This window comes from Mustela erminea, chromosome 17 (assembly GCF_009829155.1).
Source record: "Mustela erminea isolate mMusErm1 chromosome 17, mMusErm1.Pri, whole genome shotgun sequence".
Classification (NCBI taxonomy): domain Eukaryota; kingdom Metazoa; phylum Chordata; class Mammalia; order Carnivora; family Mustelidae; genus Mustela; species Mustela erminea.
Genome location: NC_045630.1, coordinates 47330501 through 47348243, shown reverse-complemented (window position 1 = coordinate 47348243; position 17743 = coordinate 47330501). Strand labels below are relative to the sequence as shown.

Genomic DNA, 17743 nt, shown 5'->3' with positions numbered 1-17743 from the left:
GGTCCTGGGATCGAGCCCCGCATCAGGCTCTCTGCTCAGCGGGGAGCCTGCTTCCCTTCCTCTCTCTCTGCCTGCCTCTCTGCCTGCCTGTGATCTCTGTCTGTCAAGTAAATAAATAAAATCTTAAAAAAAAAAATACAGTATCAGTACTTTAATGGATTTAAAGGAAATATCTTCTTTTAGGAAACAGACTAAAAATGGGAAATAGAACAGACAACTGATGCTTCAAATCCTACACACACACACACACACACACATATAATTTTTTTTTTTTTTTTTTACTCATTGAAATTTCAAACTGTGGAACCTCTTATGTACAAATGTGTGACCCGTTCGAACAGTAAGCTATTATCACATGGGAAGCAGTTTGGTACAAAGAAAGGAGTGTTAAAGTTGACCTGACCTGCATAGAGCCCAGACTCGGCCGCTCTGGGAAATCTAATTAACAACTCTGAGCCTTGGTTCTCTCATCTATAAAACAATTGCGGTGAGCATGAAATGACATAATGTGCACAAATGCCTGACCACATGAAAGCTACTCATGAAATGTCAAATTTGCTGGTTCCTTTCTGCTTGTTTGCTTTATTAAGTAGACTCAAAAACAATGACCTAAAATATGTATAACAAGAGTATCAACATGGACTAGAACTCCAGTTCCATATAAACGTGCAAGATCTTTATAGAAAATTAGCATTACAATATTAGATGTTTTTAAAATGTTATCATTTTTCACAATAAGTTATGTAGAAAAATACATGTTTGAGAATCTGTTATCTTTAAAATAAATAAATAAATGTTATCATCTTAAGAAAAAAATGGGCATTTTCTTTAAAATGCAGATATCATGTGCTTTATTCCTTTTTTTTTAAGGTTTTATTTTTTTAGTAATCTCTATATCTAATGTGGGGCTCAAACCCACAACACTGAGATCAAGAGTCACATGCTCCACTGATTGAGCCAGTTGGCACCCGTGAGCTTCATTCATTCTTTTAAATTAAAGTTGATCTAGGATCATCAAAAAGGATTTTTGACTTTAATAAAACTACACTTAAAGGTTTTTAAAAATTTTTTTTTGTGATTCAGAAAAATTTACTAAGAATGTTGCTATACTACTTTCAGGTTCATGTTTACCCTATAATATTTGAATAAAGAATATAAAACCTTATATAGGAATATATTTATTTTTATGAAATCTTATTAATTCCAAAAAAGAATCCTTTGGAGTATTTATTAATTTTTTATTTTGATAGTCACAACTCTGCCTCTCCCAGTTAGAATATACACATACTAATACTAGAGTTGGTAGTATTCAGCCTGGTTTAAAAAATATTATTAAAACAACAGAAGATAGGGTGCCTGGGTGGCTCAGTTGGTTAAACATCCGCCTTCATTCAGCTCAGGTTGTGAACTCGGGGTCCTGGAATCAAGCCCCACAAGGTAGCAGGTCCTTGCTCTTACCCCAAGTTGTGCATACTCCCTCTCAATAAAATAAATAAAATCTTTTTTAAAAAATTAAAAATTAAAAAAATAAAGCAATAGAACTCATTCATTCAATTCTAGCAATATTTAGCAATTTTTAGCAATTTATTCAGCAATAATAAATGCATGTGTATCTATCAGAAATAGTGTGCAACATTTTCCAAAGGTGTAACTGTAGCAAAGAAAATAGTATAAAAGAACATTTTCATAATAGAATGATTTAAAAAATTTTTTTTGACTATAGATGACACACAATGCTACATTAGTTTCAGGGTGCACAACATTGTGATTGAACATCTTATACCTTATGCTAAGCTCAGCGCAAGTATAGATACCATCTGTCACCATATATCACTATTACAATAGTGATACTTACTTACTGCATAACTGGAAGCCTATACATTCTACTCCCCTTCATCTGTTTTGTCCAACCCCCAACTCTCCACCCCACTGGCAACCATCAGTTTGTTCTCTGTATTTATAGGTCTAATTCTGCTTTTTGTTTGTTTATTCATTTGTTTTGGGTTCTATGAATGAACGAATTCACATGATATTTGTCTTTCTCTGTCTTATTTCACTTAGCATAGTATCCTCTGGATCTATCTATGTTGTTACAAATGGTGTGATCTCATCCTTTTTATGGCTGCATAATATTCCACTGTGTATGGAATACACACACTGTGGAATACATTTGTCTATCAATGAATACAGAAGTTGCTTCCATAACTTGGCCATTGCAAATACTGCTATAGGAAACATAGGGAGGCATATATCTTTTTGAATTAGTGTTTCCATTTTCTTTGGGTAAATACTTAGTAGTGTAATTACTGGATCATATAGTATTTGTATTTTTAATTCTTGGGGGAGCCTCCAAACTGTTTTCCACAGTAATTGTACCAGTTTACATTCCCACAAACAATGCACAAAGATTTCATTTTCTCCACACCCTTGCCAATTTTTGTTGTTTCTTGTCTTTTTAATTTTAGCCATTCTGACAGTTGTAAGGTGTGATCTCATTGTGGTTTTGATTTGCATTTTCTGATGAGTCCTGACGTTGAGTATCTTTTCATGTGTTTGTCGGCCATCACATCAAAAGATTCTGAACCACGTTTAGAAAAGTTTCTTTGAAAGCATGACCAATATCAAAATCTCAGTTCTACAGATTTTAAAAATGTGTTGTCGCCACACAACAGATAATCCTAACTCAGATGTGCATAGACATAGCAGGAAAATATTACAAGGTAAATCTAAACTATTAAAAACAATTATTGGAAAGGTTCATCTTAGAATAAATATATGAAAAAAAAATCAGTCCGGGGCACCTGGGTGGTTCAATCAGTAAAGCATCTGCTTTGGCTCAAGTCATGATCTTGGGGTCCTGGAATCAAGCCCCACATTGGGCTTTCTGCTTGCAGGGGCCCTGCTTCTCCCTCTCCTCCCTGCACATGCTCTCTTTCACTCTCTCTCTCTATCAAATAAATGAATAAAATCTTTAAAAAATTACTCTAGGGCACCTGGGTGGCTCAGTGGGTTAAGCCGCTGCCTTCGGCTCAGGTCATGATCTCAGTGTCCTGGGATCGAGTCCCACATCTGGCTTCTGCTCAGCAGGGAGCCTGCTTCCTCCTCTCTCTCTGCCTGCCTCTCTGCCTGCTTGTGATCTCTGTCTGTCAAATAAATAAATAAAATCTTTTAAATAAATAAATAAATAAATAGATAAATAAATACTCTAAGTTACTTCTTAAGAAATCATAAACATTTCATTAATTAACTTCACATAAATATCTTTGGAATTAAATTAAGGAAAGAAAAAAAAATTGCCCAATCTTATTTATTTAACAACAACAACAAAAATTTCTCCAAGGAAGGTTCAATGAAATTGACCTTTACCAAAGTAGAACTTTTTACTTTGTTCTATAACTGTATCTGTAAAATATAAATCGACATGTTTCTTCACAATATCCAAGAGTTTCAACACTACTTCTCAACCCCTGTTGCAGGAGTGACTGATTGCTATCCCTTGCAGGATAGAGAAGGAATTTTCTGAGAATCTCTTAAAATTTTCCCAAGTGATTCAATTGTCTAACATGAGTGAGCTTGATTAAAATTAGAGAGACCAGATAGCCTCTTAGCCAAGTGGAGCGTAATTCCATCACGTAGGAACACATTATGATTCCAGACATTCTGGCCCTCCCAAGACACTCACTCACTTTCGCTCCCCAATGCAAGTATAAGAAACAGTGATAATGACCTGACTGTATAAGTGTAAAATTATAGAGTTCATTTTCCTCCAAGAGAAGATACAAGAAAGGTTTAATGAAGGTGAAATGATTCAACTGTAGCAAGACTGGATAATCAAAAAGGAAGACTTATTCTCTTCTTTCACCCACCTCCCAGAATGAACAACCTACTTGGGGAGAGGCAACTAAAATACCTTCTCTGGGCCAAGCCCTTATATGTACAAAAAGATAGAATCAAAACAAAACTACCTAGATTTTTTTTTTCCCCAAATGATGTATTTATTAACTTTTGGGGAATCAAAGAGCAGAACTTCAACTCTCCTGATAGGATTTAAACCAAAGAGCAGAACTTCAACTCTCCTGATAGGATTTAAACCAAACACTGGGGTCAGAGGGGCAGGTGGACTATAAGTTGTTGAAACCACTACTCTGTAGGAAACAATGTAGAATTGTTTGCAGCAGCAACTATGACAGGCCCATCCTAAGACAACAGCTAAAATGGGAGTATGTTCATTATCAAGCAATATGGTGTCTTCAATTCTAACATATAGCTATTTAGCATAGTGCAACATTTTTCTGGGTTCCTATTTTTCTCCTAATAAACCTTTAATTGGATCATTGCTCCCACATATGTAAAAATGATTTTAAAAAGAGATGAACGGTAGCCAACTGGTGTGTCCAGATTTGAGCACACTAGGAATAGTCTATCATCCATTTTGTAATCAAGTCCTGAAAGTCTGTTTCTCTAAGGACTGTAGACACTTCTATAAGGCCCTGAATACACAAACACAAAACAGTTGAGAGACTCTTCAGTCTTTGCCAAAAGAGCAGAAATACCATATACTTAGTGCCACTCATGGATATTGGTTTTTCTTATTTGCCATCTGTCCAAACCTAAAACTCCATTCAGTTACCAGGACCCAGACCTTTCTCCTTGTCCCTCTGTTCAGGTGTCCTAAATTCTGATATTGACTTCCCTTCTGTATTATTTACCATCATTTTAAATATTTTACTACATTCTCTTTTTCCTTGTATGGTTTCTGAAGATAAGTCAGATGAAATTCTTATCTTTGCTCCTCTGTAGTTAGGGTGTTCCTCCCACCAGCTTCTTTCAGGGGCTTATCTTTGATATTTGATATTTGATATTTGATATTTGATATATTTTATATATATATATATTTTTTTTTTTTTTGACACCTTTTCTGCTTGGTGTTCTCTGAGTTTCCTGGATCTGTGGTTTGGTGTCTGTTATTAATTTGGGGAAATCCTCAGTTATTATGCTTTCCAGTATTTCTCCTATTCCTTTCTTTCTTCTTCTAATATTCCCATTACACTTATGTTATACCTTCTGCAGTTGTCCTAGGAGCCTTGGATATTCCATTCTGGTTATGGGTTTTTGTTGCTCTTTTTCAATCTTTGTTCACTTTGCTTTTTAGTTTTGTAGGTTTCTGTTGAGTTATCCTCAAGTTCAAAAATTATTTCCTTAGCCATGTCCCACCTACTGATAAGTCCATTAGAGACATTCTTCATAGCTGTTATGTTTTTGTTTTTGTTTTTAAACATCTAGCGTTTATTTTTGGTTCTTTCTTAAGGTTCCTATCTCTCTGTTTATACTACCCATCTGTTGATACATGCTGTCTCTTTTGTCCATGAGAGCCCTTAGCATATTAATCAGTTATTTTAAATGATTGCTCTTGTAAGTTCAATATCCTTGCTATGTCTGTTCTGATACTTGCTGTCTCTACAAACTGGATTTTTTTCCCCTTTTTGGTATACCTTGTAATTTTTTCCTGATAGCCAGTCATAATATACAAAGCTAAAGGAACTGCAATAAGTAGATCTTTAGACACATTTGAGTGAGCCATAGGATAAAGGAAATTTTTCTATAGTCCATGATTTGGTGTCAGTCTTTTAGTGAACAAATACCTCAAGACTGTGACCTTCACAAATGTTTTTTCAGGATCCCCAGCCCCCTTAATTAAAAAAGAATGGCCAGAGTGGTCTGGAATTGGGTTCCCTTGCCCAAATTGGGTAGGCTCTGATAATTAGGTTTCCAGCGGTTAAACTGGTTAGTTTTCCTGAGGGTAAGGCCTGTTAAGAGGAACAGAATGCTCTGGTGTATTTCAAAATGATTCCTTTTCCTTTCCCCTTGCTGAAATCCCAAAGGGATTTTTCTCTCATATTTACTGTGAGAACTGGGTAAAAGTCCCAAAAGTAAATCTCACAAAATTATGTTATCCCTTCCCCACGACTACATTTCCCTACATTTCTCAAAGTTGTCTGCAGTGAACCTCCAGTAATTCATCAATTACAGTTCAGATTTTCCTGCCCCTATACTGATTCCCAGGATGATTTTCACTCATGAGTATTTGCTGAGGTAAATTATTATTCTCCATATTTGTATGTCAGTCTCTCCAATCTTGGGGATAGTACTTTGCCTTGTTTCCTCACCTCTCTTGCTTTTCTTCTAAACCCTTTATACAATTTTTCATGTGTTACCCTACTTTTAATTTTAGGAGCTCTTTTTGGTTCATTAAATGTTTATTGTTTTGTCTTCAATTATCTTGTTCTTACTGTTCTTGTTTTATATATGTACACTCTCCTCAATTCATATTATCCTGAGGAAGTTTGTTATATATTTTAACATCTATTTCTTCTCCCAAAATTGTACAGTTTTGTTTGTTTCCTCCTCTGAGTTCCCCCTTTTCTCTATACTTCTTATGTTTGTTCACCCATTCTTTCTTTTCTTTGTCAGGAATTTCTTTATATGTTCAGTGATCTCTGTTAAATGAACATATGTAGAAATTAAACACTCAAAAGCTATTTGGGACTTCACTGAATGTGGGAATCTTATTTTCACATAGACCTTACTGTAGGGTGATCAATCTGTGATACTGCACTAGGGAACTCCAGACTTTATCTATTTATGCACACACAATATATGTATATATTATATATATATATTATACACACACACACGCACACACACACAGAGCATTCTTTCTTGTGATGGACCATTTCCCCAGAGAAAATTCCTCTAATCTTGTGCCAGTGGAGGTATGGACCTTGTTATTAGGTTTCTGAGTCATTTGAGACAATCACCTCACTTTCAGTGGAGCAATTTATTCTAATCTTTGGCTCAGTTGCACCTACTGATTCTGAGTAAAAGGTATCCCTGGATCAAATTCTGCCAACAGTAAACCTATTCCCAGGATGGGGAAAGGGATCAGCAATGGATTTCTGGAGGGATTCAGGGAATCTAATTGCTTCTTTTACAAACTTTTAATACTATTCATATGTTTAGTCCCGCATATAACCCTACTTACAGAAGCATCTGGTGTCTCTATATCTTGAGACTTTTGAGGTTCCATTGCAAAAAGCAGCCTGCTTCTGACTTGTTTCCTCTCTCAACTTAAATTTTAACTTCCTTCTGTCTAAGTCGGTTACCACTCATCCATCTGCTTTCTAGCTTCCGAACTTGTGTTAGTGCTGTCTCATCTTCCATCTTCTTTGTCCTAATGAGTAAAATTTTTAATTCATTTCCTGTCAGTTTAGCAGAGTGTCAGGAAGAAATGAAACACATTTGTTTAACTGAATGAGCTCAAATTCACAATTTAAAGGGTACTCTAAAAGATATTATATTTTTATTTATTAATGCTTCTGCTTCTTGTTACTCAAAACGTCATTGATACTGGAATACTATGAGTACTTTAAAACAAAGTTACCACTTAAGAGGCACAAGATTCACAATTATGTAAGTTAAATTAATTACGGAAACATATGGTAGATTATGACCAGTTCAAATTCATTTATTCCGTAAATACATTTGGAGCACCTACTGTGCCAAACCAATTAAGAAACTCCTGAAATAGTTATAGTTAAGTACTATTTCAGTACTTAAGTGAACTGAGAAGGGTGTGGTCTGAATTAAGATAGCAACCATGGAGAAGGAGAGCAGATGAATTTTTAGAAATACATACTGCAAAGAGAAATATTTTATAAATTTTTCCAAACTGTGTTTGCTCTATGCTCTTGCATTAGTTTGGTAGGCTACAGTAATAGAGTAGAATAAACAGAGTGGCTTAAATAACTGAAATTTATTATTTCCCAGTCCTGGAAGCCAGAAATCCAAAATCAAAGTGTTGGCAGGGTTGATTCCTTCTGAAGATAAGGAGGAAATGATATGTTTCAAGCCACTCTTGTTGGCTTATTGATAGCTGTCTTCATGTTCACATGATATTCTCCCTGATAACTGACTGTCTCCAAACTTCCTCTTTTTACAAGGACACCAGTCATACTGGATTAAGGTCCATCCTAATAAGCTCATTAGAACTTGATTATCTCTATTAAGACTTTATCTCCAAATAAGTTCACATTATGAGGTACTAGGGGGGTTGGACTTCAATATATGAATTTTGGGGGACACAATACAAGCCTTAATAACTCTCTTCATATAAAGGATGAGAAAATTAAATTAAAAGGGATTAAGAACTTTAGGTAAATTAGAATGAGGTCACAGGAGAACACAGAGCCTGTCACATTCAGGACTCATAGTCTAAATTAATATAACACACTTTACTATTAAATGCTCCAGAAAAAAAAAAAAAAAAACTAATCATGTCCCTGAAAGATCCCATGCATAGATTGCCTTTTTCCCAGTCACTATAGAAGCCACCAGGGCTTTGTCTCTGCATCACAGATATGGCTAGAGAAAAACTCATTGGCTTAAAAACACAGGAGTTAACAGTACCTGCTCAATATAAAATAATAAAGCACTTTTTAAAAACAATAAGATCAGAATGCATGTTTAAAAATACAAGTTATAATTTGGTAAATCATACCATTTAATGTAATTATGAGTTTATATAACTTAAGGTCAAAAAAATGAATCACAGAGATCATATAAGTTAAAGAATATCAAGTTGAGATGTACTTCCCTATCACCTGGGGATCTTTTAAAAATACACAGATTCCAGATCCCTACTTTATATACCCTGAATAGAATTTTCATGAATGCATACTTTTTTAGAAGCTCCCCAACTGATTCTAATGCAGACTGCCTGATCCATCTGCTTTGTTTTGAGTTGAGGAAATTGAGAACATTTTAACAACATTACATAGCAAAGGACATATTTAATAAAAATGTATGACATTTCATTTTGATCAACAGAAAACCCAAGGACTAGTAGATACTACTTCAAAAACAGCTTTTTTGACACAGTCTATAAATCAGCTATTCTTATACGATGGCAAAAACAGTTTAGAGATATTTGCTTCCCTTCAGTAATATTTTAAAGTTACCTATATTTAACATAGACAGATTTAAAAAAAAAATTAAAAATCATCTCAGGTGAGAAGAACAATTATGAAAGAGATTTTAGAAACTTACAGATGATGTCCTATCCACTTCACAACGGCTGCTCAGAATAAAACAGGCCTCAGCATCATCCATCCTAAATACAGACAAAAAAAAATAAATAATCAGATATTGAAATGTCTTCATAGTGTCTGAAAAATAGAATTCCAATGCTTAGTCCAATGTACACAAAGTGCAAATAAACTATGAGTATCCGTAGGCTTAAACGATAGTTAGATTTCTAGCAGACCATGACTGTACTTGACTGGAAACAAAAAAAAATTGTTGTTGAATTGGCTATATCACTCAATAGTTCATAATGAGAAAAATTTTAAAAAACCCTCAAATGTTATTTTCTTTGATGTTTATATATTTTCTCATATATATGCTTTGTTTAAGGGAGTTGTATTGGCCTTCATTTTATGATTAGTTACATTTTAGCTGCAAAGTTACTCAACTAACTAAGAGAGAAGGAACAGAGTTACTTAGTATTCTTATATCAAACTCTACTGTACATTTACATTTCTTGGAGATGATTCATCATCTTGTTCCAAATCCCTGTCCCTTATACTAAAGCTCTACATTTCTTAAAGTTGGTGATCAACAGTAGGTTTCAGTGCTTGATTAATAATGTTCTAAAATCAAAAATATTGGGTTCCTGGCTGGCTCAGTCGGTAGAACATGCGACTCTTGATCTCAGGTTATAAATTCAACATCCCCTTTGGGTGTAGAAATTATTTAAAAATTAAAATATCTTTAAAAAATAAAAACAAAAAAATGTTAATTTCAAAATAAGGAATGTTTTATCTTTCTGCTTCATTATGATAAAATAAACCTTCCCTCCCCCCCCAAACTTTTTTTTCTATGCAGGGGAAAGATAAAAGTCCATGAAATTAGATCAAACCAAACAGTTTTGGAAAAATATTGAGGCATGGTTACAAGATAATGAGTATCACACAACATTTTCTAAACATCATCTCCAACAAAGCAATTCAAAATTCATGCAACTGACCTTTGGAACTGGTTTGGAGAATCCTACTCCTTGTTTCTTGCATGGGAAATTGTGTTGAAGAATGTATTAGTTAACATTAAATCCCAAATCTTTATATGACATTAGGATAAGAAATGAACATAAAATGAATACTTCTTTCTTAACCCAGATTTTTTAGTATTACCAGCCTGCTACCTCTCTCATCCTCATTCTCATCCTTTGTATATTCCAATGAATGGATGCTTTTTGTAAATGTGATTGATTTCGCTGAGAAATCATTTAATAATATTAATAATAAATGAATTTCTAATCCTAAACAAATCATGTAATTAATAAAAAGATAAATCATTTTCCCTCTACCCTTCTAAGTTCTTGGCTGAGACCCCTTTGTGATAAAAAGACAGATTAACAGAAGAGAAACAAACAGATGTTTAGCAACACGTATACCTCCTGTATACGTGGGAGACACCCAGGAAAACTGATTAACTCCTATCCCATGAAGCCACCACCTTAAACACCATCTTCAGCTAAAGACAAAAGATGTTTGGCTAATGGTAGAGCCAGCTATGGGAACCTATCAAGAAAAGCACAGTAAATCTAGGTAAGGTTGTTATACAGATCTAGGTCCTTGACTTCTCCATTCACAAGAGTTTCCAGAGATTGAGTCATCCTCTTTCAGGTAGAGACAGAGATAGAGAGAGAGACAGAGAGAGAGACTTATGGATGGAGATTTCCCTTATAAACGTGAATGTCCCTTACATAAGGGTTAATTTCTACTAGGTTTTCAGTTTTTCCTGTGTTTACTGCTTCTTAAAAATAATCAGCTTACAATAATCTTTATCCCATTGAGGCATATTTTGTGGTAGCAAATTCTGCTCTCTTCTATAGTATCAAGCTAAAATACTAACAGCTAAAACTAATAGCTTAGATTAATTTATTAGGTAATAAAAAGCCTTCAATTATCACATAAATTCATAGTGAACGTAATATAGGAATTATTCTTATGTGAAGAACTTAATGCATATGGTAAATTAAGCATACTGATTATCTGTGCAGATGAAAGTAAAGATCCAAATTATGTTAGTGTCTAAGCAGCTATTTCTTTAGAGCTCCCAAATAATGTGTATAGATAGCAAATAGCAAACACCTAAAGCCATCTATTGCTTGAGGTGCTGGGAGAATCTGACTTAACTCTTGTGTGTACACGGACAACATCTATGAAGTATTTAATCCATTAGAAATACTAATATATTCTCAAAGAAGCTAAATTTCCTAATTACATCCATTCACTATATTATAATGGTTTCTACTAACTTCTTTTTGTTTCAGAAGTCATTAAATCATTGAAAAAGTCTGGTAATGTCAAAGTTCAAGTTACAAAATACATAGTCATCACTTTGCAGAATTAAGCCCCAAAAAGGAGTTTGGGAGTTTTCTCCTGTTCTTTTCCACTGTCCCCCCACCCCCGACCCCATCCCCACCACACATACACCATGCATAAACACACCCACCCCCACCAACACACATACTCAAGCTATCCAGAAAAAACAAAACAGCAAAATAAAATATACTTATGCTCTCAAATTCAACAAGCAGATTTATATGAAAGGAGCACAAAAGACAACTCAGGGACAAATGGAGAGGTAGGATCCAAGGTGACTCCAAGATGGGCCACATTGGCCTGAAGATTACTTTGAGCTAAAAAGCAATCAAAACCCAGCAGATTAAAAACAAACAAACAAACAAACACCAGCAGATTCGGGAAAGCTCCTCATCTCCCTCCTCAACCAACTGAAAAGAATTTAGACAGAAAATCTACCCCAGGTAGGAAGTCATCAACATAGATAACTGCAGTATGATACAAACCTGGGAAGGCAGGCAGGGAGGAAACTAGCAAGACCTGTTTGATCGAAGTTCTCCATGTCCCATTGTTTCTGAGGGGCCCAGCAAATGTTTGTTCACCAAACATTTACTCCTTTTTAAAATTATTATTAACATACAATCTATTACTTGTTTCAGGGGTACGGGTCTGTGATTCATCCATCTCAGACAATACTAAGCACCCTTGTTCATCTCTCTATAACCTGCTCTCCTTCCCTTGGTAGTCCCAGACCTCTATCTCTTCTCCTTAGTGCACAGTGACATATTTTGCCTGACTTGTCTCTGGAAGTTCCGTATCAGTATGGATTCCCTGCACATACACTATTAAATTTGATTTTCTCCTGTTAATCTGTCTCATGTCTATTTGATTCTTAGTCCAGCTGGAAGGACCTAGAAGGGGACAGGACATTCTTCCTCACCAATAAAGACATGTTTAAAACTTTAAAAGCAACAGAAGCAAAACCACCTCCGCTGAAGATTTCCTCTGACTTCTGAAACTATGGGTGTTGTTTGAAGAGGCCCTGACTCCCTGGTGTCCATGGTCTTCTGCCCAACTATGTTTTCACTCTGTTCATATGGAACAATTCCATGACCTTTGACAAAGGTATATTCCTATGTCAACTTTAAGCCAGGTTGGCTAGCACACGTGCAACAGGAAAAGAGCAGGTAAGACCCAGTTACTTTTCTGATTCCTCCAGCCCCCAGGGACACCTCTGACACCAGGCAACACAAGTGTCACCTGCCTGTACATAGTACAAACTCTGGAACTTAAACCTTGACTCAACTGCTTTGGCATTTCCCAATGGTTAGCCCAACACTTTTATTTGTGGAATAAAAACTGTATTTGTGGAATAAAAACTGTAGTCATTTGGAGACCACTCTAACCGTGAGTCTGGATAACTCTGCTCCTCTCTGACAGCTTGAGATAATTACACCATGCCACACTCTTCACTGTGTTGTATGGACATGGTCCACTGAACCTCCTAGCATTGAGAAAAGGAGCAAATACACTGATTTTTTATTTTTAACCTTTCAGTTTGAGCAGCAGTGGAACTATGGCAAGACTCTGTATACAAAAATACTTAAACACATCTTGCAAGACTGAAAATTGCTAAAATTCAGAGGAGAGAAAAGATATTAAAGTATTGCAAGATGGAAAATAGATAGGGATACCTACTTTGCTCTCAACAGATCCTGATCTTTAAGGGCTGAGCCTTGAAGGTAGATAACTCTTTGTGACCACATTGGAATCTGCAGTACCCTTCGAACTTGCACATCCATTTCAGTAGGACACAAAATCACCACATAATAATCCTATTCAAAACAAAGTGAGCAAAGGGGCAAAATCATGGTATGCTTTATATTACATAAGTAAACAGAATGTCTAAGGACATTTAGAAATATGATGATATAGAAATAAACTCCTGCTAACAAGTAAAAATTTGCATTTAAAACCTGGACCTACATTAATTAACATGATCCTATAATAAACATAACTGAGACATATAAAAACCTCATAAACCAACATAAGGTTTTTCAATCTTATTAGTACTATGAAGAGAAGGTAATCAGTGTTTACTCAGTAGACATTTCCAACTTATGAAGTTTTCAGTTATATTATAACTTCAGGCTTATTCTAAAATATATAATACATACAGAGCAGAAGTACTTAAAAATCAATTCATACTTCAAATTTTTAGTTTTGGAATAGAAACTCTGATGGTGATTTATATCATTTGGAAATATTATGAACTGATAATACTCAAAAATCTCTGATGACTATCTGAAAGGAAAGAGATTCATAAAAATATTGATAATACAAAGTAAATTTAAAACTTTGATATCACATATTTCAATATAATGGTCCTTTGGAGAAAATACAAGAGCATTATGAGTGATAAAATAGTTTAATACACTGATAATAGGAATTGTAATTCTCTGAGAAACAGTCACCATTTTATCATCTAAAATGTATCTAGTGGAAATTTGGAGAATTTTAAGAATTCTCCACATTGATACCAGTCAAAATAAATTAATAGGTGTCATAATTTGGGGTACCATATTTTCCAAAAATAGGTTTTCTTGTTGGAATATAAAAAGCAAAACTGCAATTGTTTAATATGAATAATAATAAAAACAACAAACATGCTGTTTCTTCAAAAATGCAAATTAATTTATATGGAAGAAAAAGAATGTATGATGTAATTTAAGCATTGCTTATTTATAAACTATATTTTTAAAAAAATGTTTTTTAAAGAGTATTTTAAAAGATGTCCAATATAGTCATGAAAACACAAATCTATTTAAGGGAGATCTAATTAGATATAATCAGTACTGTTTTGATCTTGGGGTTGTCCAACCTCTTGACACAAATTTATTAAGGAATTAGACATTCAAGTAGCTCTTTACTATTTGGACTGAACTAAGTGTATTTAGCAGGAAAAGGATATTACCTAGATCTACACAGGCCCAATACCACACAGCAAGGAGTAGAAGTATCTGAGGATTTTATCAGCATAGACAGATGAGATTTTTTTTTTTCTGAATTATTGTTCTCAATTCAACTAGTTATTGTCCAGTTTTGGGTTATTCATTGCTAGTATAAATAAGACCTCGGTACACTCCGGGAAACAAAAGGAAAAATGGAACTTTCAGACTTCCACATTTCTATCAGCAACACTTGATAAAACTTCCAATAATTTCAAGTGAGTAGATGATATTGTGAAATGACGTTTTCATTGTTTGATATGTTAAATTCCACTGTTTCGTAAAAATGTCATTTGTGCATTACCCAAGAGAGAAAAAAAAATCCTTTTAATTCAAAGAAAACCTTTCTTTGTAGCATTAACATAATTCCATCTGTCTTTTAGTGTAGATACAGAAGGAAACTTAAAATACTGTGTATTCCTTAAGCATTTTTTTCTATGTTCCTGGTTATATTTGTAGTTCTTCATTTACTCTTTCTAAATTTGAGTGTATAAATAAAAATCCTCCAGAACGCAGGCCGCACCATCAGTTAATTGACTTTGACAATATGCTAGTTAGTTATGATCCAGTCAAAGGAGTAACATAATTTCTATGTACCTGAAGTCTTGGGTGAGCATAGAATTCATTTAAAAAGTCCATAAGTAAATCAATCTTCAGTGAACTGACACACAGAACAACATGCTTCTCAGTTTGAGCTCGATGTCGACTATAGTTTCCACCTGACTTTTGTCTCTCCATCCACAAATAGGCCAGCTGTTCAAACTGCAATACATTTTCCACAGATGAACAAAAAACACTGGACATGAAAGTAAAAACCAATATAATACCTCCTTGACTTATTAGATACACTCAATTTCTTAGCTGGAACTCACTGAGATTCAAACTATCTGTATTCCCTTCAATAATAGACTTTTCATGCGATTGCTGTGTAGATTGCTAATGCTTCTGAGGGGCTTCAGGTCTCTACAGAAACATATTAATATGATTTTCCTATTATATCATAACAGCACTAAAAAGTTTGTACCTCTGATTTATGTCCAGGAAACCAGGCAGCCATGATGTGTCATGCACTGTGTCAAAGAGAAAAATCTCAAGGCATTTCTTCTACCTTTTTCTACCAAGTTCAGCACACGTCATGCAATGTGAGATACCCAACACACAAAGTCATTTCTAGTTGGATAGTTGTAGTTGGTATATAAGGGAAGTGCAGGGACTAGAGGAGGGATCAGAAAGGAACACATGCCTGACTGAATAAGGGTGGGCTGATCATTTTCATACCTAAATACATACATACATACATACATACATACATACAAACACTGTGGCCAAAGGTTTCAAACAGAAGTACAAGTTTGATTTGTGTTTCCTATATCCTGTTTCTGGTCTGCTCACCTATGGGCACACAAGAGCTCACTGTAGGAAAGACTTGGAGATTGCATCTACTTATCTTCAGACTCCTTTTATATCTCTTTTCCTTTGCAACCACCTTATCAACTTCCAGAATTATATATATATATATATATATATATATATATATATATATATATATATAAAATATTTATATATATATAAAATAGTTACAAATCATCCTCGGATTTTGTTTCAATTGACCAATATATGTAATCAGTTTTTACTTATTACAATGTTTAGCTTTTATATTGCTTCAAAAAGCAAAAGAAATCAAACCTTCATAACTTTATTGCCTTGGCCTATCATTCTGTAATTAAAACTATCACTCTGTAATTAAAACCTATAATCTTATAATTAATATAGTTAAATATATTACATATGAAATATATATATTATATATAAATATATATTATACATGTATTTCAAATAAACATCTTCAAGAATTGAAATGAACAATATCAGTTATGAATGGAGGGGGAAAGTCAGTTTCTAATATAATGTTAAAAAGCATTTCCTGAGACCATTTTAATTCACTGACTAGATATAATAATAACTTGTGTTAATATATTACATTAATAAACCATCCAGCATTTCTTATGAGGCATGGAAGATCTGATTTTATTAAGATTTGCACATTTCTATATAAGTTACCCTGGCTCTCTTTACCTGTATGGGTAGAACCACAAGAGCAACACAGATCATGGCAACGACAAAAAGCTTGGAGGACCATGTTTCAGGGGTGACATCCCCAAAACCCACAGTAGAAAATGTCACAATGCAGAAGTAAAGGGAGTCAAAGAGATTCAGCTTCTTTCCTATTCGTTCCAGATGTTGGATTCCACAAATGCTAAAGAAACAAATGTGCATTAAATTTAAAACTTTCAAATTGGACTCATTATTTCTCAATATTCTTTTGAAAGTCAAAGCACATTTTATAAAGCCATGCAGTAAGTTGGAACCTTAAAATATATTTTTCCTCAGGAAAATATATTTTTTAAATTTTTTTAACCAACATTAACCAAATGTAGCATTATTTTGATCAATAACCAAAAATTTTAGTCAAAATATCACAGAGTATACTTGAGTATCAGCATGTAAAAGGAATAGACTGAATTTCATGGGTGACTTACACAAACATTTTGAATGCATGCCAGGAAGCATAGAGATAGAAATTGCTAAATTTATTCCCTGTCAAAAGAGTGATAGTTGTTTTTTCCCCCCCTCCCAGGAAGCCATCTTATTGTATAATGTGTGTGTGTTTCCTATATATATGTGAAAGGTTTGAGGAGTTAACAATTGCCAAGTCATTTTCCGGAGATCAACCACCTGTACAAGGCTACTAAATGGTATAAAAATAAGAGAGCTAGAAATTGTTACAAGATGTCCCCAAAGTAGAATTGTTAAAATAGTACTAAAAATAGCACTACTACTGGCAAAGGAAAAAAGAAAAAAAGAAGAATCAAGAAAAAGAAAAAAGAAAAAAAAAAAACAAAGGAAAGGTGAGACTCGGAGGGAGATAGGAGATTTGTACATAAATCGGTACATAACGGCATACGATTCAGCAAGAACAAAAAAACAGGTATCGATGCATGTTATAATATGAATAAACCATAAAAACATGCTGAGTGAGAGAAGACAGATGTAGAAAACTACAGACTATCTGATACTATTTTTAAAGAATGTCCAGAAAAAAGACAGAAAGCAGACTAGTGGCTGCCTGGGGCTGGTGGTGGGACTAGGGTGATAGAAAAAGGTTCTAAAACCGGAATGTGGTGATGATTGCAGAACTCTGTAAATGCATTTAAAATGATTGATATTTACACTTAAAATGAGTGCACTGTATGGTATAAAGATTATTCCTCTACAAAGCTATCCAAAAAAAAATATCAGTGTTTACTCCTG

At 34.3% G+C, this 17743-nt stretch overlaps 1 protein-coding gene across 3 annotated transcripts in view; it reads right to left on the bottom strand.

The window, feature by feature from the left end:
• Nucleotides 1-17743, bottom strand: part of KCNT2 (potassium sodium-activated channel subfamily T member 2) — a 250958-nt gene that overhangs the window by 168867 nt on the left and 64348 nt on the right. For all 3 annotated transcript variants that reach the window (XM_032318559.1, XM_032318558.1, XM_032318557.1), the window contains exons 8-11: nt 16508-16688; nt 15029-15193; nt 13122-13258; nt 9106-9169 (exon numbers count right to left, since the gene is read on the bottom strand). In XM_032318559.1, the coding sequence (XP_032174450.1) occupies nt 9106-9169; nt 13122-13258; nt 15029-15193; nt 16508-16688 (547 nt within the window). The remainder of the gene's footprint in view (nt 1-9105; nt 9170-13121; nt 13259-15028; nt 15194-16507; nt 16689-17743) is intronic.